Source organism: Apis mellifera, linkage group LG2, assembly GCF_003254395.2.
Source record: "Apis mellifera strain DH4 linkage group LG2, Amel_HAv3.1, whole genome shotgun sequence".
NCBI classification, from domain to species: Eukaryota; Metazoa; Arthropoda; class Insecta; order Hymenoptera; family Apidae; genus Apis; species Apis mellifera.
The window spans coordinates 15,939,045-15,960,848 of record NC_037639.1 but is presented as its reverse complement, the minus strand read 5'-3'; the positions used below and the strand labels follow the sequence as shown (position 1 = coordinate 15,960,848).

At 34.5% G+C, this 21,804-nt stretch overlaps 4 protein-coding genes across 5 annotated transcripts; 2 read left to right on the top strand and 2 right to left on the bottom strand.

Annotated features, from left to right (window-relative positions):
• The first annotated feature begins 849 nt into the window (after positions 1-849).
• Positions 850-9,130, top strand: LOC726375 (bone morphogenetic protein 2-B). The gene is made up of 3 exons (XM_001122118.5): positions 850-2,588; positions 5,399-5,528; positions 6,821-9,130. The coding sequence occupies exons 1-3, from the start codon at positions 1,812-1,814 to the stop codon at positions 7,648-7,650; spliced, it is 1,737 nt and encodes a 578-aa protein (XP_001122118.2). The 5' UTR covers positions 850-1,811; the 3' UTR covers positions 7,651-9,130.
• LOC410799 (nucleolar GTP-binding protein 1) lies at positions 8,368-12,179 on the bottom strand. Its single transcript, XM_394275.7, has 8 exons — positions 12,019-12,179; positions 11,673-11,947; positions 11,340-11,577; positions 11,015-11,257; positions 10,679-10,930; positions 10,318-10,605; positions 9,945-10,223; positions 8,368-9,866 (listed from the first exon to the last, which is right to left on the bottom strand). Exons 1-8 carry the CDS (start codon positions 12,064-12,066, stop codon positions 9,570-9,572), a joined length of 1,920 nt encoding a protein of 639 aa, XP_394275.2. The 5' UTR covers positions 12,067-12,179; the 3' UTR covers positions 8,368-9,569.
• Positions 12,180-12,810: 631 nt separating this feature from the next.
• On the top strand, positions 12,811-18,577 carry LOC410000. 2 transcript variants are annotated; one of them, XM_393488.7, is made up of 7 exons: positions 12,811-13,028; positions 15,580-15,800; positions 16,142-16,282; positions 16,376-16,573; positions 16,659-16,856; positions 16,933-17,449; positions 17,578-18,257. In XM_393488.7, the coding sequence occupies exons 1-7, from the start codon at positions 13,013-13,015 to the stop codon at positions 18,255-18,257; spliced, it is 1,971 nt and encodes a 656-aa protein (XP_393488.4). In that variant the 5' UTR covers positions 12,811-13,012. The 2 variants fall into 2 exon arrangements, with proteins under 2 accessions (XP_393488.4, XP_006568795.1); XM_006568732.3 differs by lacking the exon at positions 12,811-13,028 and adding an exon at positions 14,588-14,900 and having other exon boundaries at positions 17,578-18,577.
• Positions 18,578-18,599: 22 nt separating this feature from the next.
• Positions 18,600-21,486, bottom strand: LOC410132 (GPI transamidase component PIG-T). The gene is made up of 8 exons (XM_393615.7): positions 20,988-21,486; positions 20,724-20,901; positions 20,392-20,623; positions 20,152-20,319; positions 19,788-20,085; positions 19,525-19,677; positions 19,157-19,403; positions 18,600-19,048 (listed from the first exon to the last, which is right to left on the bottom strand). Exons 1-8 carry the CDS (start codon positions 21,151-21,153, stop codon positions 18,793-18,795), a joined length of 1,698 nt encoding a protein of 565 aa, XP_393615.3. The 5' UTR covers positions 21,154-21,486; the 3' UTR covers positions 18,600-18,792.
• Between the last annotated feature and the right edge of the window lie 318 nt (positions 21,487-21,804).

Below are 21,804 nucleotides of genomic sequence, written 5' to 3'. Positions count from 1 at the left end.
GTGGGGGGGGCGTGAGATCGCACGGCGGAGCGTGAGAGGCAGGACGCGACCGTCGAATATCCTCCTCGTTAATTCCTCTCTCTCTCTCTCTCTCTCTCTCTCTCTCTCTCTCTCTCTCTCTCTCTCTCTCTCTCTCTCTCGCTCTAGCTCGTTGCGTTCGTTGGAAGGATCGATCGATCGACGTCGAGGACGATAGAGGAGAAGGATTGGGTAAGGCGTCTTTTCCCGATGATGCAAGCTCGCGAAATTCCGAGTGACGTGTCGCGCACGCCTAGCGACGAAAACGCGATCACGCCAACTTTTCGTTCCACGAAAGCTACGCGCGAGGGACACGACGTACGTAGCGCGGCTAGCGGGAATTCGTTTCGCCGATCGATCGATTCCCCGAAATCCGAGCAGCGTTTCGCCTCTTCGTCGTATAAAGCTCGCTGGCTCCCTGCGGAATTTCGAGTAACGATTATAATGAGAGACTAACGAGAGAGGAAAAGAAAGGAAGAAACGAAGACTCGATTCGTTTCGCGTATATATACGAATAAAATACAAAGTGGATCCAAAGCGAAAAGAAAAAGAGAGGAAAGGGAGGGGGAGAGGGGAGAAGGGAGGGGGATTGGTCGTTTCGAGGCTCGACTTTTGACCTGAACCAGCGCGATTACTCCAATCTCTCTCGGTTCGTTCGTTCTCCCCGATTTTGTTCCATTTAACGGTTCTTCCGGTGATAAGAAGGCACGGACGAGGCGGCGCCTCGCCGCTTCCGCGTCGCACGCTCCCGCGTGTGGTGGAAAATATAGGAGGAAAGGGAGAAAAATTCGAGCCGAAACTCTCGTCGAGATCGAGATCGAGATCGAGATCGAATTATCTGAACGTGTAAAAGGAAGTATAATTACACGTAGTGTAACAATATATATATATACATACACACACACATATATATATATTAGCAGGATCGATCGACGACGACGGCGACGATCGAGAAGGAAAACGGAATCGACGACGGAATCGCGGTGGATCGCGATTGGAAGCGCGAGGCCCCAACCGGCGGGGAGCAGTAAATGGGATGGATATATACGCGAGCGTGCGTTCCCGAGCACGGTATTCGGCAGTCGGCGCGCGACGTTCGAACGGAGCGGGTCGCGTGTTTCCGTCCCGTTCCGTTTCAAGTTGTCGCGGTCCCCCTTCATCGGTCCTCGATTCGATCTCCCGACGGAGATCGGGAACGGCGCGACGCGGGGAAAGGAAAAGATCGATCGATACAAGAATCGTGGTAAATGTTGGATCGGCTCGTGTTTTAAGATGACCGCCTCGGCATTGCCCCATTTAACCCATCCCATCCGTCTCGATTCTGTCTTCTCGCTGTCCACGTCGAGGTCCTCCTCGCCTCCGCGGTTCTGGCCCCGGTCCTGGTCCCGGTCCTCCTTGCCGTTGCCCGCGCGCAGAAAGAAGAAACCGAGCCGGTGGACGATCCATCGTTGCGATCTATATCGTTTGAGATTGCGTCACGCGATAAAAAGCCAAGCCGAGCTCGAAAACGCGAGGTCCCGGATTCTCGAAACGTCAAAATAAGAAATCACGATTTCGAGTTGTTCGTGACGTAATATATACGAATGTGACGTAAAGAAAAGAAGAAAAGAAAAGAGAAGAAAGAAGCGAGAGGGGCATGTCGATTCCAAGTGTCGGAAGAGATCGATCGGGAAATCAGAGAAACTCGGGGGACGAGACGAGGGGAGGGGAGAAAAGTGAGATATAAATTGGATCGAAGAGATAGGGGTGAAAGGTGGATCGCGAGGTTAAACTCGTGGATTGAGGAGCCGGCTATGAAAGGGAAGCTGGCAACTCGTGGTCGGCTCGTGACCCGTGACAACGAGGGGCAAGAAGAAGGGGAGAAGAGGAGGAAGAAGGCGAAGGCATCGGTGCGGCCGCTCGAGCGTGATTCCGGCCGCGCTCGCGTCGCGCCGCTTCCTATTCGCGGGACGACCATCCCACGGATTGGACGGACGGAAGCAGCGGTCTCGATCGAGCAGCAGATTCGGGGGGTCGAGGATCGGCCGAGGATAGCCTCGATCGAGACGGCGCCGGTCGATAATCGCCGCCACCACCGTCGCCATCGCTACCACCACCGTCGTCATCGCCACCACCATCGTCACCACCACCATCGCAACAACCACCATCATCATCGTCATCGCCACCGCCATCGAATATTCGAGAGAGATTATCGGCGGAGGATCGTTGAGCAAGGATTGAAATGGAGGAACGAGGAGGAGGAGAAGAATTGGAGAGGAGATCGATGCCGGATCAAGATCGATGGATCGTCGATCTCTCGGCTGTTCGGGATAGCGACGTTGGTGGCGGTGGCGGTGGCGCTTTTCGTGCCGATCGCGTCGCCAGTGCCGCTCTCTGGAACCGGTCCTCGCCACGAGGACGACCTCCACCGCTTCACCGGTCTCGAGGACGTCTACGAGGATGTTTTCCGAGAAGAGGATCGGGCAACGACGTCGAGGAGCAGCGACGTTCTCGACGAGACCGAGCTCGATATTATCAGAAGGAGCATAGCGCGTGGTCTTGGCCTCGAGAGGATACCCGACCCTTCCAAGGTGAGTCGTCTCGTTTCCCTTCCTCCTTCTTTCCCTCCCCATTCTCCTCTGTTTCTCTCTCTCTCGCCGTTAAAACTTACTCTACGGACGATCACGATCGATACGGGAAGGAAAATAAAATATCCTCGGTCGAGGCGTGGAGTAGAATACGTATGGAGCGCGAGAGAAAGGAAAGTTACGTGTTACGGTATAGAAATTTGCGATTGTAATGTAAAAAACGCGCGTGAGGTGAGAAAAATGGGGGAGGAATGAAAAGGACGAAAGAAAAGGATGGGAGAGAAATGGCGGGAACCGTGCAACGCGGTGGGTGGTCCGCCGGTTGCCCCACTTTCGCTACGTATGCACGAGCACGTGCGCATTCCTTCTAGTATGCAGAACCGGCTACGCTGTCCACGTGCGTGCCAACGATACTCCGCTCCTTCGTTTTCTCTAACCGCGTAGAGCCGCGACCGCTCGGTCGTTGCACCGTTAAAAACTCGCCGAGTTTCCATCTCCAAATTCTCCGACCGTTGACCACCTTGCGTCGATCGATCGAAGCGGTAGATGGAAGATAGAAAAAACGGTATATAAACGCGAAGTGTCGGCCGGATGGGTCGATGAGGATGATCGAAAACACGCTCGTTTCGTTCCCCGAATGGTGGATCGAAGCGGGAGAGGAGGCGCGCAGAGGGGCCAAACACCTGTTGTCGCAGCCTCTATAACTGCTAGCATCGCCGTTATACGTGCACGCGACACGGCCAACGTCGATTCTTGGCCGTCCTCCAAACTCGAGGACATCCTCGAGAAACGCGTGAGAGTACGCGACTCTCGAACTTACTTATATATATATGTATATACATATATATTCTATACCTGTAGTTGTATAGAACACATGTATACGCGTACGCCAAAGGGAAGATAGAACCAGTTATCTTTCTGGTTCCGCGTACGCGTATACTATTCCCGTCTTTTACCTCGTTCCACTATCTATCTACCCATCTATCTATCCATCTCTCTATTCACGGCGTACGGCGCGTAGTCTTGTACGCGTTGGGACGGGATTATCGATTTTTAGAGAGAGAGAGAGAAAGAAAGGCAGGGGTAGGGAGGAATCTCCTTTTCTCTTTCCGATTCGACGAAATCGTCCACTTTCGCTCCTCTCTCTTCGTTCTTTCTCGGTGAGACGAGAGAGAGAGAGAGAGATCGCGTTGGACGAACGCGCGACGAACCCTCGAGGCCAGAGGAGGCAGAGCGTTACGCGAAGAATGCGGACCGACTCGTCCCTCGATACACCTAGATGGAACGCGTTGCGCCGTGTGCCACACTTCGCGAAACGTCTTTTCTCTTCTTCGAGATTTATCGCGTGGGAGGTAAGCGAGCGTTCATTCAAGGTCGTCCGCATTCGTACCAACGTCGCACGACGTCGCGATGCTTTCCTCCTCACCGGCTCTCCACTCGTTTCCCATCCGTCGCTCGCCTCGAAACTCGGAATTTCGTTCGTCTCGAAGGATCGTCCCCGATTCGTTACTCTCTCGCTCCCCCCCCCCTCCTCCCTCTCCACTTCCACCTCCTTCTCCCTTCTCCCTCCTCAGCCCCCACTTTTTTCACTCTACCGTTGTTATTTGCTCGCCGAGAAAATATCTTCGAAGTTTCGCGATAACGGGCGTCGTTGGGTAAGCGAGCGCGGCAGACCGAGACGAAAGAGACCAACGAACGCGACGAACGTGACACCGATGACCACAGCTGACCGACCTTTCGAACTAGTCAAGCGGTTGGGGCACCGGTCGGCAAACCATCTCTCTCTCTGCCGTTTCAATCGATCCACCGCGCGTTTCTTTAATCGATTTACCATTCGTCGCGATCAACTTCCCTTTTTTGTATACACTCTGTGTAGATATATATATATATAAAACTGTCGAGTTTGAAAGAAAACGGACGGTCTCGACGAAGCGGAACTCGTCCCCCAACCGACTTTAAACGAGCGGAGGCGTCTCGGCTGAATAAAAAAAAAAAAAAGAAAAAAAGAAACGAGTCCGTCTCCGTCCACCGAGTTGGGTGAGAATCCGTGGTCCTTTGAGAACAACGCCTTCGTCTCCTTTCCTTTCCTCCGATCCTACGAGAGGGGATCTATTTTCCTCGGTCGGTTAAAACGTCGGTTTCCAACGTTGCGTTATCCCCCGCTGCGTGCCGCAAGTAGCTAGGCCCACGCGAGCTGGTTAATTTTACCGGAAACGTCTAGCGTGTCTGGACTTTCTCACCATGGAAATTATATACCAACATCGGCGACGGCGAGAGTAAAGTAGCGAGAGAGCGCGGAGGAAGGAGGGTCGTGTTTCGAGTGGAGGGGGGGAGGGACTCGAAAATTGCAGCGACCAGGCTGGAGGAAACGACAAAGGAAAGGCTGAAGAATAGGAGAAGAAACGAGTGCGATGGGGTGTTGGGGAAACAACGGAGAATGACGGATGAATTACGAGTGGCGGCGAGTGGCGAGTTGCGAGTGACGGACGAGACGAGAGAGGAGAGACTAGAGTCGTTGAGCTATTGACTCGCGACTCGTTGGAAAGAGAGAGAGAGAGAGAGAAAAAAAAGAAAAACGAGAGAGGACGATTTTCGTTTCGAAATAGATTCGAATTTCTCGCATTTCGTTTCCAAAAATGTGAACGATCTTCTTCGTGTTCGTTTATACATCTTTTGTTTCTCTCCTTTTTCTCCTCTGCTTTTTCCTTTTTTTTTCTTTTTTCTTTTTTTTTTTTTTATACACCTCTTGTTTCTCTCCTTTTTTCACCTCTGCTTTTTCTTTTTTTTTCTTTTTTCTTTTTTTTTTTTTTTAGGCAAACGTCAGTCAAGCCGAATACGAGAGAGCGCACAGAGAGTACCTGATGAGAGTACAGCCCTCGTTTTCCAACGACGAAGCGACGACATACGGGAGCGAAAAGAAGCTGCACGTATTTCCCGCTACAGGTAATTGTACCACGTCTTTATCCTCTTCTCTCGAATCATCGATACTTCGCTATCCGGTTCTTTCGAACCGGAGATCTTTAGAAACGCGAAATATCGTACAGTCTTTCTGAAAAAATATACATACGCACGCTATAATTACTACTCGTGTAAACATCTAACGTTCGAGTTTCCGCCAGTCTGGCAACGTCGGCGAGATTTTACCTCGCGTATCTGGAGTCGAGACACGCATCCCGCCGACACACAACCGCATCTCTCTATTCACCTTCCATTCCCTCTCTTTATCCTTTATCCTCCCATCGATCGAAGCCTCGAAGCTCGATTGAGAAAAATAATTGCGGATCGAGCGCAAAAGGGCAAAGGCGATTTTCGCGTTCCAAGTTTTGTTCCAACTTCTAGTCTATACGGATATCTCTGCGAGAGGCAACTACGTTATTATGAAAGAGAAATTCCGACCGGCATGGAATGCCGAGTAACAAGTTCCCAAATGCAATAAGAAGAAATCGTGGAGGAAGAGCAATTTCTCGACGACTCTCACGCACCACTTTCGACGACCGATCATAGACATGATCGATCGTAATCGTTTTCGTCGCGACTTATTACTACTATTATTATTACTGCTACTACTACGCTCGAGTTGTATAATCCGCGTATCGAAAAATTATTCTTGAAAATACTCACCGTGGACACGATTTTGCTGATGCCAATAATGAATGTAAATGCGAATATTTTCTTCCCGATAACGATAACCGAGAGATTCAACCTCTTTCGATCGGTCACGCGTGTTAAAAAAATAATTACAATTTCTCTTTTTGTTCGATTTCGTAATCGCTAATCGCTCTACACGTGACGCGTGTACATCGTAGCGTCTCCTTTTCCCCCACTCTTATCGATTTTTAACGTACAATATGTGCATCCGACTAGTATCATGTATCTACGTATCTCTAATTGTTATAACGAACGAAATAAAAATTGGACGCGTTCCATCCACGAATTACTTTTGGAAGTTGATAATTCAACTAGCCGATGAAAATTATGAGAACGGTTTGAACTTTAATACGCCAGATACGCGAGAAAACATACGTGTTCGTTCTCGTACTCGTACACGTTTATTTTCATCGAATCTCCTGGTAACATCCAGGAGTCGATGATCGCGAAAGGAAAAACAAATAGGTATGCGGAGATGGGAGAATTAGTTAGAAAAAATCGCGAAAGAAAATTCAAGGATTTTTTGTTTACGTAATCAATTCAACATCATCGTTGTTTATTCCGTTCCGATTGATTGTATGTTGCAGCGTATCCTGGAAACGTATCGACCGAGGCGAGCGAAAGGGAAAAACCTTACCGTCACTGTTTGTTCTTCCCCGTGGAGAAGGATCTGGATCGCGCGACTGTCGATCACGCAACGCTTCGACTGTTGCTTCACGGGCCTACGACCGATCAATATTTTTCTCAACCTTTCGAATTGGACGTGTTGCTTTATCTCGGAGTATCGTCGTTCCCTCGTCGGTCGATAAGATTGATCGACCGTACAAGAATACGATCGGAGGATTGGCGAAACTCGAAATGGCTCGAACTCGACGCTACTCTCGCCGTTTCCTCGTGGATCGAGGCTCCTGTTTCCAATCTTGGACTCGAATTGGAATTTTTATTGGACGGAAAAACAGTGACGCGCACCTTTTCCTCCCCGGTTCTTAACGTGTTCACCGCGACTCCTTTCGCGTCGACCACCGCTCTCAGACGCAAACGTTCATCGCCCGAACAAGTGATGTCCCTTCACAGAGGTCGTAGAACCAAGTGCAAAGGTGAAGGTAAAAAGTGTTGCAGACACGAACTCACCGTCATGTTTAAAGACTTGAAAGGTTTCGAGTTTATCGTTTATCCGAAAACTTTCGATGCCGGTTATTGTAAAGGACGATGCCCGCCTAGATACAATCCGGCTCATCATCATGCCCTTCTACAAAGTTTATTGTGGAAAGAAGATAGAAAAAAAGTGCCTAAACCATGCTGCGCGCCAAGTAAACTTGATCAATTGATGATCGTTTACTTCGACGAGAATAATTCCACTCGGTTGAAAGTTTCCGATTGGAAAAACATTCAAGTACTCGAATGCGCTTGTTCCTAAATATTTCCCTTCTTCCTTTCGTTCTTATTTTTCAGAGGAAGGGATCAAACAGATCGACCGATGGTAATTTTTAGCCGTGAACCAACAACGAATTTACCAACAAACCGGTGGATAGGAACGATCGATCGAACTTAAAAAAAACCTGTACGAAAGGACCAGAGTTTTCATAGTCGTAGACGACTCACCAAAGAATCGTCCGAACATTGTTCGTTCTTTCCGACAAATCCAACGTATTTCTTATTAACGCATTGCACCATTCTTTTTTTTCCCGTTCAGTCCCTTACTTCATGTGCTTCATATATGCGTATGTATATGTGTATGTATCTATTCCGTCGCGACGTTTACGAACGTAATCGATCGATAAAACAGTCTTTTATGGAAAACGAGAACGCGAAAAAAAAACTTGATCGTATTACTGTTCAACTGTCGATTCGATTCGACCGAGATATCGTCGAAAGCCCCGGTCGTTTGGTCCAGGCTTTTGCATTGACTGTGATATTGAAAAAAATGTCTAACCCTTAATGGTCGAAAGGCTGTGCTTAAATCGCACATGTGTTATAAAAAAATGTATCGACTGTTAAGGGCTAATATCTCTGCTTATAGTAATAGTATTTCTTACTTATATCTTTACCTACCTATCTTTTCTTTTCTATCTTATTTTCTTCAGCTATTTTGTGTATATGTGCTGTCCTTCTTTTTTTCTTTTTTCCCTATATATTTTTTTCTTTTTTAATGAATATCATATGCGTATACAATGACCATTACAATGACAACAGGGAATTCCTAATGGGAAAGAGTGCAACGGCGTTTCTGATCGTATGGTTAGTATCGTTTAAACGAAATAGTTTTATTCTATGTATTATTTATTTGATCAAATATTCAACGATTATAGTTCGTACATAGTTATCAAAATATTATCGAACGAACTTTCGAGAGATCATATATATATATATATTTTTTTTAAATGAATCTAATCGAATAAACTTAAAACTTACACACACATATATATATATATATATATATATATATATATATAATTTTTGAAAAGATCGAAGGTTCGATCGAAATTTCGTAAACGACTGACGATCATCTTTGCATCTTGTCGAGAAACTTATTTACGGACTTACGAACGTAATAGATATTCGTCGACTATTTACCAATAGATTCTAATAAATCTTGCTTCAATTTCGATGTAAATGTATACATGTCAAATACAATTCTACTGGTCTTGTTAGTATTAAATAATATAAATTAGTATAAAAGTTAGCCCTATTATTATATTGTATCGTGAATATGCGAATGTACGTTGTTCGCCGAGTCAATTTCGATCGCGCACCATAATGGATATTGTGACCTCGCGTTATATATTCTTTAATTGACTACTATCGATGATGTAAAATAAAATTTTATTCCTTATTTATACAATAATTTATGACTATTATTCGATTCGATGAAATAATACTCTTTATTCGATTCCCAACTTTCTTTTTCTTTTGTCTAATGAACCTCGTAAATATCATCCGAGTGCTCGCTGACGCAATGACGATACAAAGCGACAATAGACGTTATCCAACGCGACATATGTTTGATATAGGTTACACAGGAAGAAATACAAATCTACGAATAAGGCAAACTTTTCAATACCGTAACATGTATACAGGGTTATCACTGTGCGACAGCAATAAACTTTCATTGCTTACCCTACGAGGCCAAAGCTCATTCTACCGACATCGGATTATGCAATCCGAGACAATTCATTCATATTGTTGCGTTATCTTTGATCTTGTTTAAAAGCAAGTTATTTATGGCAACTGTATTGTAATTATGATATCGATTTATTCGTGCGACAAACGAATCGACTCGAAAAAATGGAAACTCGAAAAAAATTTTCGAAAATAAAAAATAATTTCGTAATATCATTATCTCCTGTCTGTTTTGCCGATGCCTCGTTTCCCTGAGAATAAATGTTTTGGCATTTTTGTACCGATGAATCGGTCTGCTTCTCCCTTCAATCCCTTCTTTGCGATTTTCTTTCTTAAAGCTTTATGCGCAATGTTCTTCAATTTGCTCTTCATCGCAACATCTTTTATACCCATTTCATCGCGGCTTGGTTTCGAACTACTTCTTCCCCTAGATCGAGACTCGGATTGCAATCTCATGCGTTTCCTAGCTGGTTGCGACAATGATCTTGAACGTCTTGTCTTGGTGAAGTGTGCCTGTTCAAATTAAACAAAACAAACGATAATTATGAATCTTATTAGCTATATTTCTTTATATTTCGATGCGTTACTCACATTTTCAGTGTCTTCCATATCGATACCCAAATCTTCCATCTCTTCTTTCAATTTTGATACCGATCTGTCGCGAATTTTAACTGCAGCTGTACGTGGCATTATAGGCTTTGTAGAAGCCTTCTGTATTCGGGCTTCATCTTTCATTATGGCTTTCTTTTCTCGAATTTGTTTGGCCATTTGTACAATTTCTAACATTGTATCGGATAACATGGGCACTTTGTAATCGTACATTCCCGTCTCTTCACGAAGTTGTTCCTCTTTCTCCAATTCGTTTAATTTCTATGGATAAATATATAAATATATACATATATAAATATAAAGTTATAATCAAATTATCATATACATATTTCGATTCAATCAATAGAATACAAACATCGAATATTTCTGGATCGATATAATCACTGATATTATGCCCTTCCCAAATTTCCGGAATTATATCGTATTTTTGATCACCCTCGATATCATAATTTTTCTTCAAATCAAGTATGTAATCATCTCCCAATTCTTCCTCTATTTCTCGTTCTAATTTTCGTTTCGCTTTTGATCTCTCTTCTATTTTTTGTCTCTTTTTCAAAATGTTCTCGGGAATGCAAGGGGCGCGAACTTTTTCATCTCTCGGTACCGGTTGCGCAACATGTAAACGATTAAGCAATCCTTCTACCTAAGATCGAAAATATTGCAAAATTTTATACTTAAATGTTATAAAATATTAAAGTAAAATGCTTAAAACTTACTTTCTTTGTTCTTATTTTCTGATCTACACGATATGCTAACAAACGTTCGCAAGCTTGTATCTTTACGTCCATTACTCCAAAATCTGTGATCGTACTCATTTCCAACAATGGAACATCTTTATCCTCCAACGATTTTAAAATTACTTGTTTCTCGGTTGAAAGTTCTTCCAAACGTAAAACGTCTACTTTGTTTAATACAACCGTTAAAGGTTTATTAGCGAACAAAGGTTTAATCGATTCAAATAATTTCACCTAATAAATTGAAACTATTGAATTATATTAAAATAAAATTTATATATATTCACGAATGACAAATTCAGTTAAACAACATTTTACCTGTTCTTCTAAACTATGACCACATTGTTCCGATATATCGCAAAAATAAAGTACAGCTGCTCGTAAATGTGCGAGTGCAGTTATCGCTTGCATTTCTATCACATTTCGTTCTTCGAGCGGATGATCCAGAATCCCAGGTGTATCGATTATTTGCCATCTTAAATATTTATAATCCGTATGACCAACGTATAAGGATTTTGTCGTAAATGCATATGGTTGGACTTCAACATCAGCACGAGTTATCTAAATTGATTAATATGATTTACATCTCTCTATTCTTTCATGTATAACCTAATGGTTTAAATAATTATTTAAATTAAATTACCTTATTGATAAAACTGCTTTTACCAACATTTGGGAAACCGCATATTATTATAGTACGAGTATAAGGATCTATGCTAGGTAAACGAGCTAAATGTTGACGCACTTGTTCTAAATATGCTAAATTTGCTGCTTGTCTCTTCATTATTGTCGCCATACGACCTAAAGCAGCTTTCTTTAATTGTTTGCACCGATATAAAGAATCTCCATATTTCATCAATCGAACATAATCCTTTGCAACACTATTACAATGATATGTTTCATTGAAACATGATATTCAGACAATAATATCTCTCTCTCTCTCTCTCTCTATATATATATATATATATATACTTACTTATCGATTAAATGCCTTGCTATATTTATTTGACCAAGAGCCAATTTATAATGATCTTTATCATAAAGAACGTTCATTAAATCAGCATAAAATGGATGAACATCATCTAATTTGGGAAATTCCTGTATGATTTGAGATAACCTATCATGAAAATTTTGTTGCGTAAATTTCACTTTACGCATATAAAATGATCGTATCCTTGCAATTTTATAATGTTTGTGTATAACAGTTGGAGTTTTCCGTTGAGTTTTTGATAAAATTATATCAATAAAATCCTAACCGAACAAAAATATTTATTAAATAAAACAAATTAAATATGAAATAAAACATTAAAGACATAACTAACCTTTGCAGAAGGTACAATCGCGATTTTCTTAAAATTGTACAAACCCATTTTTATGTTTCCTTTAAATTATCGTTTTATCAAAATTTTACACTATAAAGTATATGTTTAATATTCAATTTTGAATAAAAAAATTGAATCAGAAAACGGAAAACACGAAACCACGTGTATTTATTATAATTTTACCTACGAATAAAAATACATTAAATAACGATATCAGCGCCATAACGGTAAAGATAGAAAATTGAGTTTATAATTGGTTATGTTATATAGAAAAAGATTATAAATAAGTATATAAATAAATTATTTATCTATTTTGTTTAATTAATCGTAAAATATTATTATTCAAAAATCATTTCTCATAATTTACAAATATAAATGCAGAGTTAATATCAAAGTTTCTGTTCCTTTTTAAATCTGTATAAAAGTTCATATACAATCATACATATGTATAATATTCTCTTCAATCAATTAAATATTATATTTATATATGTTTTAAGTTAAATACTCTTATATATTTATTGTAAATTACGATATAACATGATTTGATGATGTAAAATATCTAACTACTATAGTTTATTGTTAAATTGTAAAAGAAAAAAAATTAAAATATATTACTTTTATTTTAATTTATTAGAATTCATAGAATATTAAAAATTTATCAACTATTTACATTGCAATAAATAACCAATTTATTCCAATTTTATAAATTTACTTCATATTAATATTTTATAAAAAAAGAAAATTAAAATATAATGATAATCAAAAAATATCTTTTACGGGCAAAGCGCAAGCGCGACGGCGAGTATGTACTACTTGGAATTTGTCGAGACCGATAAAGAAGAATTGTTGACGAATGGGTAATTTCAATAACTTCAAAATCTTTTAAACAAAGTTATTATTACTTTCGCATTAACGAAAAATTCTACGCGTCAACGTGTTATCAACGCAAAGCGAATTGAAATGACAAAATAGGGACTACAAAGTGTTGAGAAGAATGTATCGCATAAGAGGTACCGTAGTTTACAAACGATCGTTAGCTAGTGAGAATTAACATGATTCGTCCTGCCATCTTGAACTGTACCATATTCTATCATTGCTAAATATTTTGTTCAAGAAAGAAATATATAGTATTTATATGATATATACATTTACGAATTCATATTGCACGTATCTTTTCATTTTTAAACTTAAATCCAAGAGATATAAAGTAAATTTAGGATTCAAATGTCATTCTTTGCCATTTACAACAAATTGATCTATTTAAATGATGTATGTTATAAACTATTGTAAAGAACACGCGTAGATTGTAATTAATTTCGTATTCGCCTTAAACCTTTTATAATTATTAAAAGATAACAATGTAACGTATGATAAAAAATTATGATAAAAAAAGAAAAAACGAAAGCAAAGAAAGTTAACTTTATCTTAAGTTTACGAATTCATTAGTAAAGTTACCTAGCAAATCCATGTCTTAAAAGGTATATAATATTCTGCGATTTAAAAAATAAGAATTATTCAAAGAAGATATTTTAATAAATATTTAATATTTTTTTAAACTAATAATTTTTAAAAAATAAAATTCTTTCAAAATAACAGAGACCTTCGTTACTATCGATATTTCTTCTACTAGAATATCGATTGTTGTCATCGATTAATAAAAAAGAACTAAATTTTTATCTTATATATTCATAAATAAAAATATATTTATTTAGAATATAATTCGAGATTTTTGGAAAATTTAAATTATTATAAAAATTATTGTAATTTAAAGGAAAAGAAAATATTTTCATCTAAAAAAAATCGATTTTAGAAAGAACTCAAAAAAATCAATTTTGAAAAAAAAGTTAAAAAAAATGTTTTTTAATTTTTTTCTTTTTTTTTTTTTTTTCTTTCTAAGAAAAAAGAGATTTTTTAAATTCTATCTATTCTATTTATAGATTGATTGAGACTAAGTTATTTTATCTACATAATAATAAAAAATCATTCGATCTATCAAACCAATAGTGTCTTGAATGTTTTTATTCATGACTGTGACAAGTTTTCAAGCTCTTTTGTTTTTCTTCTTCTCCTTTACGTAAATATTTATTTAAAAAATCGTTAGTCGTGCATTATTTTGTAGAAACTATAACTTATTATTTCGATATTTAAATATTTTATTTTTATCATTAATAAGATGTTATTATAATTCGTATTTTAAGATGCTAAGATGCATTTATAAATACTCGATTATTTTTTTTTCCATAAAATTTTTTATCATATCATATGTATGTAATATGAAAAATTAAAATTGCATATAGTATGATATAAATATTGTTACATATTTAAATTTAATTTATTAAAATTTGATAAAAAAATTTAAAACAATCTCTATAAATTACAATATTTTTCAAATCTTTTTATACGCAACAACTTGCTTTCGAATTATAAGTTTATATTTTAATATATTTGAATTTCTATATTATTTTAATATAATTATTTAAATATGTGTATAATTTTAAAAAAATTTTTTAGTACTATTGTAAAAAATAATTTTTGAAATGATTATAATTGTACGCGATTTAAAACTTAAAACAAGATAAGAAAGGTCAGAAGATATATTTATAGGAAAGAGTAATTAAGTAAGTGCTTATGAAAATGTACTATTAGTATGTGTCCCTCTGGTGGCAAAAAGGGTTGCCATAAAGATAATGCGCGATGTGTCTTCATTGTATCATTTGTGTCTTAAAATTATTTGATAATTTGATTATTGCGTTTAATTATAATTTAAATTTCATATAAAATATAATTTACAACGTGGTGATCAAAAAACTTTTCTGTGAAGCAGCAACTTTGAGATACAAGGCAAGAAAGGTCGTTCGATTATCTTAAAAAGTATTGAACAGGTATATGACTGATAACCGCGAATTTATAATTTTTATTTAAAAATTGGCTAATTTTTTTTATATTTTTGATAATTTTTCATATATTTTGAATTCATTTTTTTCTGTTTTTATATTTATATATATATATTTTATCAAAATTTAAATATTCGATATTAATAAAGCGTAAATGACATTTGCGATCTATATAATTCTTTCTTTTTTTCATTCTCTAATTTTTATAATATTTAATAATTAAGAATACACAAAATTATCAAATATTTTATGTATATTTATGAGCAATAAATGATTACTTAAGAATAAATGATAGAGATAAATATCTTAAAATATATAAATGTTATTATATATTAATTTGTCTTATATAATTTTATAATAACTTAAAACAATACAAAAAATATTTATTTGTAATACTTATAATAAAATTATGAACAATTCAAAATATAATTTCTTTTGTTCTTCATATTTTAATTATTATTTTATCAATATATATCTTTTTTTTATTATGAATTTTTTTTTTTTGATATTTTAATTCATAAAATTTCTAGATTTTTTTTATAAAATATTTTTGTATACAAAATAATTAGAAATTGATAAATAAAAATTCATAAAAATTCAAAAACATGTATAAAAAGTGAACAATTGTACAGTAAAAAATATAATATCTTGGACAAAAATATTGCAGATAATTTTGAAGACATGAGATACTCAATGTTACAAGAACAAGAATATGGGGTAGCTTTACCTCAAAATCAATTGCCCAATGAAATAAATGAATCTGTGACAATTGATACAGATACCATTGAACCAGAAAATAATAATCCTATAGAAGAAGGTTCTATGGTATCAAATCTTCCTCTTTTGTTTGCCAATGGACATCCAACATCGCTAGAAAAAATTACATTGGTATGAATATTACTTTTTATAATTATCATTTATATTGAATTATAATCCATTAGGCATCAAATTCATTCATTACTTTGAGTTAATTTAATTGTATTTGCTTTAATATACAAAAATTATATTGTACTACAATGAATGAAATATTATTTAAAAAAATTTTTTGAAAAAATAATGAAATAAATATAATAAAACTTATGTACATATATTATCATATTGTTGGAAGATCTATTTTTAAAGGATTTTTAAAAAATTATATGTCAATATAGAAAGAATTTATATTTTTTAATAAATAATAAAATAATAATTTTAGATATAAATATTACAAAAAAAATATTTAATTTTAGGCACAATTAGAACGTTTTGTTACATTTATGGTACAGTGCTCTTTAGGTCATGATACCAATGAAGTGATCAGTGTACCACAATGGTGGCCAAAAGAAGTTAAATTTTCAAATCCTTTAATAAGACCTAAAAGAGTAAATGATGTAAGTTAATTATGTTAATCATAATGTAAATGTATAAATAATTGTTTTTGAATGATAAAACACTTGATTTTCAAAATGGGTATTATATTTTAGAATTGGATGGCTAATTTGAAGAAATTAGTATTCAGATGTTATACATACCACAGAAGCGAATATCTCTTACGCTTTTGTTCATATCTTGCACGATATCCGCAAGAAGATTTGGAATATGTCAACAATTGGGATTCCACGACAAGTTTATATCACAAAAATACTGGCAAATTATTAGTAACATTTCGAAATGAAAATATGGTTTGTTACTTAATTTACGCTTTATTGTATGTAGTATATAAATTTCGTAAAGATTAAATAAAGATATAATTTGTTTTATTTATAGAATTATGACAAAAGAGAAAGAAGTCCTCGAAAAAAGTTATTATCTTGTAATGGAGTAATTTCCTCTTATAATAAGTCAAAACAACAACAACATTCCATGATGATGGTTGAGCATCAACAAAACGTTGATTTATCAACGGAAGATATTTATCTATGTGACAATTGTGATGCTGAATTTATAGGCCTAGAGAAAATGAAGGTACATTACGCGTGCCCACGTGTGCATATAGATTATAATAAAGAAGATAAATGAAATTAATGATAATTTCACATAGGAACACGAACGTGTATGTTATGAACAAGAACAAAACGGAAATAATTCGCGACCTACAACACCAGAATTGTCTATTGTAGAACCTGAATTAAAACAAGATCAGTTCTTGGAATATTTTCAGTTGTGTTCAATAAACTCAGAATCTAAATCTGCTGAAAACAGCAATGGTGCTACAACAGTTAATAATAATAATAATAACATTATTAGACGCACCTCCCGTCGTGTTCGCGGAGCTATTAATTTTACAAGATGTCCAACTATTCCTTTTTCTTCTCCTGCTGGTATATTATTAGCTAAAAAATCAAAAGCAATGACGGAAGAAACGCAACAAGAAAGATTAGAAAGGATAGAAAGACATCTTATTGCTCCTGTTTTAAACAATTCATCTAGACCAAAGTGGTTAGAAGCAGATGTTGATCATGATAAATGGATTGTTACATATAAACCAAATCGAGAAAAGATGGCATGTGATTATGTTCATCAATATAAATTTGCAAATTCTGTTAAAAAAAAACCAAGTGAGTATTTAATTTTTGAAATAATTTAGTAAAAATTTCTCCCTTTTTCCTTTTTATATTCAGATAATAAAGATCGTATTGTGTTTTATATTAAGATTTATTTTACAAAAAAACTTTCTTCTTTTTAGTGTTAAGCATACAATCACAATTATTATACGTTCTTTGTCGACCTGTTTTTGTTCTTTTAAAACGATTAACCCAAGAACAAATGTATAATCTTGAACGAAATCCGTCAAAATATCAGTGTCTTGTTCGAAATATTTCAATCGATAACAGAGGATCGATATCAGAAGATGAAAAAATAAAACCAAACATATCTTCAAAACGTAAAGCTCCAAATGACGAAAGTGATTTAAACGAGACAAAAGAAAATGAAAAGATACTTTCCAATGAAATTAATGTTGTAGAGTTAACTAATTTCGAAGGTAAAAATCTTTGTGATGAAAATAATACGACTGTCATTCATTCAATTAAAGAGACCACATTGTGTGTAAAATCGCCGAATGAGATTACGGTGATTGATCTTTGTTCTTCAGATGAAGAAGAAAATCCATGTAATCTTACATCTTCGGATAAAAATAAAGATTCAATGAATTGTGTATCTGAAGATGTAACAAATTCGTTATTAGAAAAACTTTCTTCGAATAAATTCCAATTAAAATCTCATATTTGTTCAACACAACAAAAAAGCGAATGGTTGTCGAATAATATTTTAAACAATGATAGTGAAAATTACACGAGCAAGTATCATAGTACAATGTTAAATACACGTACAAGTTTATCCCCAATCCTTGAATCAACACCATAAAATGTTGATTATTTGACATACGAAATTTATCGTATGTGCGTTAAATTTGTTACAATATTTATTGTTTCAATTCTATATGATTATAAAATATGTAAAATGATTTTACACATATCATTTTTATTATTCACAGTATATTGTCATTAATTAAAAAGAAATTCCAAATGTTAAGTAACAAATCGATCAAATCTAGTATTTTTCAAAATTAAACGTTTATCAAATCAATCACAAGATATAACAAATAAGGTACAACATTTTTTATATATTATATATAAACAACAAAAAAAGAAGAGAAAAAAATAAGGAAAGGAAAAATAAAATCGAAACGATTTTTTTTTTTTTTTTTTTTTTTTTTTTTTTTTAAGTTGATTTTGTTTCTATATTTTATTGAAATATAAAATGATCGTATTTATATTTTATTATTTTTTTAAATTTTTCTTTAATAACAATTTTTATCTTAATAAAAAAAATCGTATATATATATTTTCATATATATATATGTGTGTGTAAAACCAAATTTCAATAAATTACACTATTTTTATTCTTGTTTTTTCTTTGGTTTAACGATTTTTTTAATTAAAAATGAAAACAATTTCTCCTTCCAATCCATTTCAACACGTTTTAAAACTAATCTTTTAGTTGAAATGTTATGGAGTGGTCCAAAGGCCATGGCAACTGCTGTACAAGCTAAACAAATTACATTGTACGGCATACTAAAATCAGGTGTAGGCAGGCTAATTAATAAAGATTCAGTTCTCAATTGTACTATATATCCTTCTCTTGAAGCGTTAAAACTGAAAATTTAAGTGCATCATTAGCAAATATCGAATTTTATTTTATATATATATATATATATATGTTGTGTCATGTTGTGTTATTGATTAATATAGTCAATTTTTAACCTTGACGTTATAGTACTTCCATCGAGCGGTAATGCACTATAATTCCTCGCGATCGGAAGTAATGCAGTGATTATAGCGGGACCCATATAAAATCCATGATTAGCATCCGGTGGGTATTCTTGCCATTTAAGAAAAGAATATTCCATTTCTATAGAGAATTTAGTTACCGATTGTGGTGGTAAGCGTAAAATTAATTCTAAATGGTAAGGACTTTTCCTTTCTTTGCCTGGCAGATAACGTTGTGCCACTATATATAAGATTTCCATAAATAAATCAAAACAATAAAAAATATCTCGCCGAAATGAAAAAGAACCACAAATTATTAAAAATAAATCACTGCCTATAATAATATGAATACAACTACTCACATGGTATAATATTTTTTGTTCCACAAGTTATTCTGACAGAATGTAAATATACTGGCAAATACCATGGAATACTTTCTAATAAAATAATGTCGAGTGTTCGCCAGTAATTATTGTAAATTTTTGTTACTAAACTACCTCTTTCTTGTCCATATCCTGAATGAATACATGAAAGAATTTCTTTTGTTTTTTTTTTCCTTGTATATATTTTCTTTCATATATATATATATAAAATTTTCTATTATAATTTTGTTATTTATACAAACCAATAATGTATCTATTTGCAAACAAAATTGAAGGATAATTTAAACCAGCTGTGTGAGTAGTATTATATAGAACTCCAATATTAAATATTCCTTTTGTGGAATGTGATCTTATATCATAAACTGCAATTTTATTTAATTGTCCTCCTCGAAGACTAATGATTTTTGCACTTGGTGGTGGTACTAATTCATAAACTTGATTTGTACCATTATTAGATATGTCAATATATACATTGCTTAATGTAGCAAGAGGACATGCTCCTCTAATACCTATTCCAAAAAATTTTCGAATTGACCAGTCCTATGGAAAGATTCAAATAAGAAGAAATTTCTTATGATTTGATATGAAAAATTTATCAATTTTTACCTGTGATGCATCCGTTATAGTATCATATATCAATGAAACAGACTGACGTAACTCTAATGATGTTTTAGTACAGATCATGTTAGAGCATATAATTCGAAAATGTATTCCAATGGAATGATAATTTGTATTGTGAATATAAGCAGAATTTAATAAGGTTGCCAAACCTTTCTATTAAAATATTATACATGTAAATTATCTAAATATCTGTTATATAAAATATATAAATATAAGATTACATACCTTAGAATTACATGGCAATAATTTCTTAAATGGAGTTAAATTTTCAGTACAAACTATTTCTCTTGGTAATGATGAATAGCGTAAATGACTAGAATTGATATTATGTTCTACTACACCTGTAGGTCGGAATGTAAATTCTGGAGAGATACTATTTGCAGGATTAACAAAATTCAAGGAAGCACAAAATAAACCAGCTAGAGCATTTGTTAAACCTTCCCATTCCATATCAACACTGATAAAAATATAAAATAATATTAATGTTAATATTACTTACATATTTCTTAAATTAATAATATAAATTTCATATCATTAAATTTGAAATGATATTTTACTTGGTGACATCTTTATGAAACCATGTAAATATTTCAGCACCAGGACCAGCATCATGATAAGGATATCCCCATTTTTGATAATTCCATAAACCTTTGGTTAATGTAAGATGTAATTCATCTACATTATGACGACTTATAATTTCACCAAGGCCTCTTGGAAATAAATGAGAATGTTGAACTGAAATATAAATTTATAGTTGTAAAAAAAAAAGACAATGAAAAATAAATATTTTTCTCTAAAATATGCTATATATTATAACTTACACGTTTTTATGTCTTTTGTAGTTTCCCATACCGTAGTAAATTGAAAATATGCATAGACATAATTATTTGATAATGGTTTCAACATTAATTCTTCATCAAAAAAATCATTTTGACAAAATATGAATTTTATAAATATGACAAAGATAAAAAATAATATTTTAATCATATTGCATGAGAACTGAATATTTTTAATATAAATATCACTACTATTGTAAAGTAAATTTTAATTCAATTTCCTTATTGTGAGAGAAACAATAAAGATTCAAATTAATAAAAATTATACGTTTTTTAATACATTATACAAATCCGTGTTTAATTCACCACGATTATCGGCGAATATTGATGAATAGAATATAAATATGAAGTAATACGTCATATTACATTATTTCATATATTGCTAAATCTTCAAATTATTTACTACTTTGTTAATAAACGATATAAAAGTTCATCATTTACAAATAACAACAAATAATATAGTTATAGTTACAAAAACTAACCAAAAAATTCATTTAATAAATTTGTATCAACGGGTAATGTCACAGAAAAATATAACTATAGATTTATAACTCAATGTACATGCGTATCTATATATTTCTTTTATATCTCGAAAATTTTCAGATTTTATAGTTAAACATATATAAACATATATAACATTTAAAAATTGTATAATTTTCACAGTTTTATTGTTAAACGAAAGAAAATAAAATAAACAAAATTAATTTAAATTAAAAAAAAAGTTTTTTTTTAAAGACTGAACTTTAATTTATATGTACTTGATCTATAAAATTTATGTATTTAAAAATGATAATATCTAATT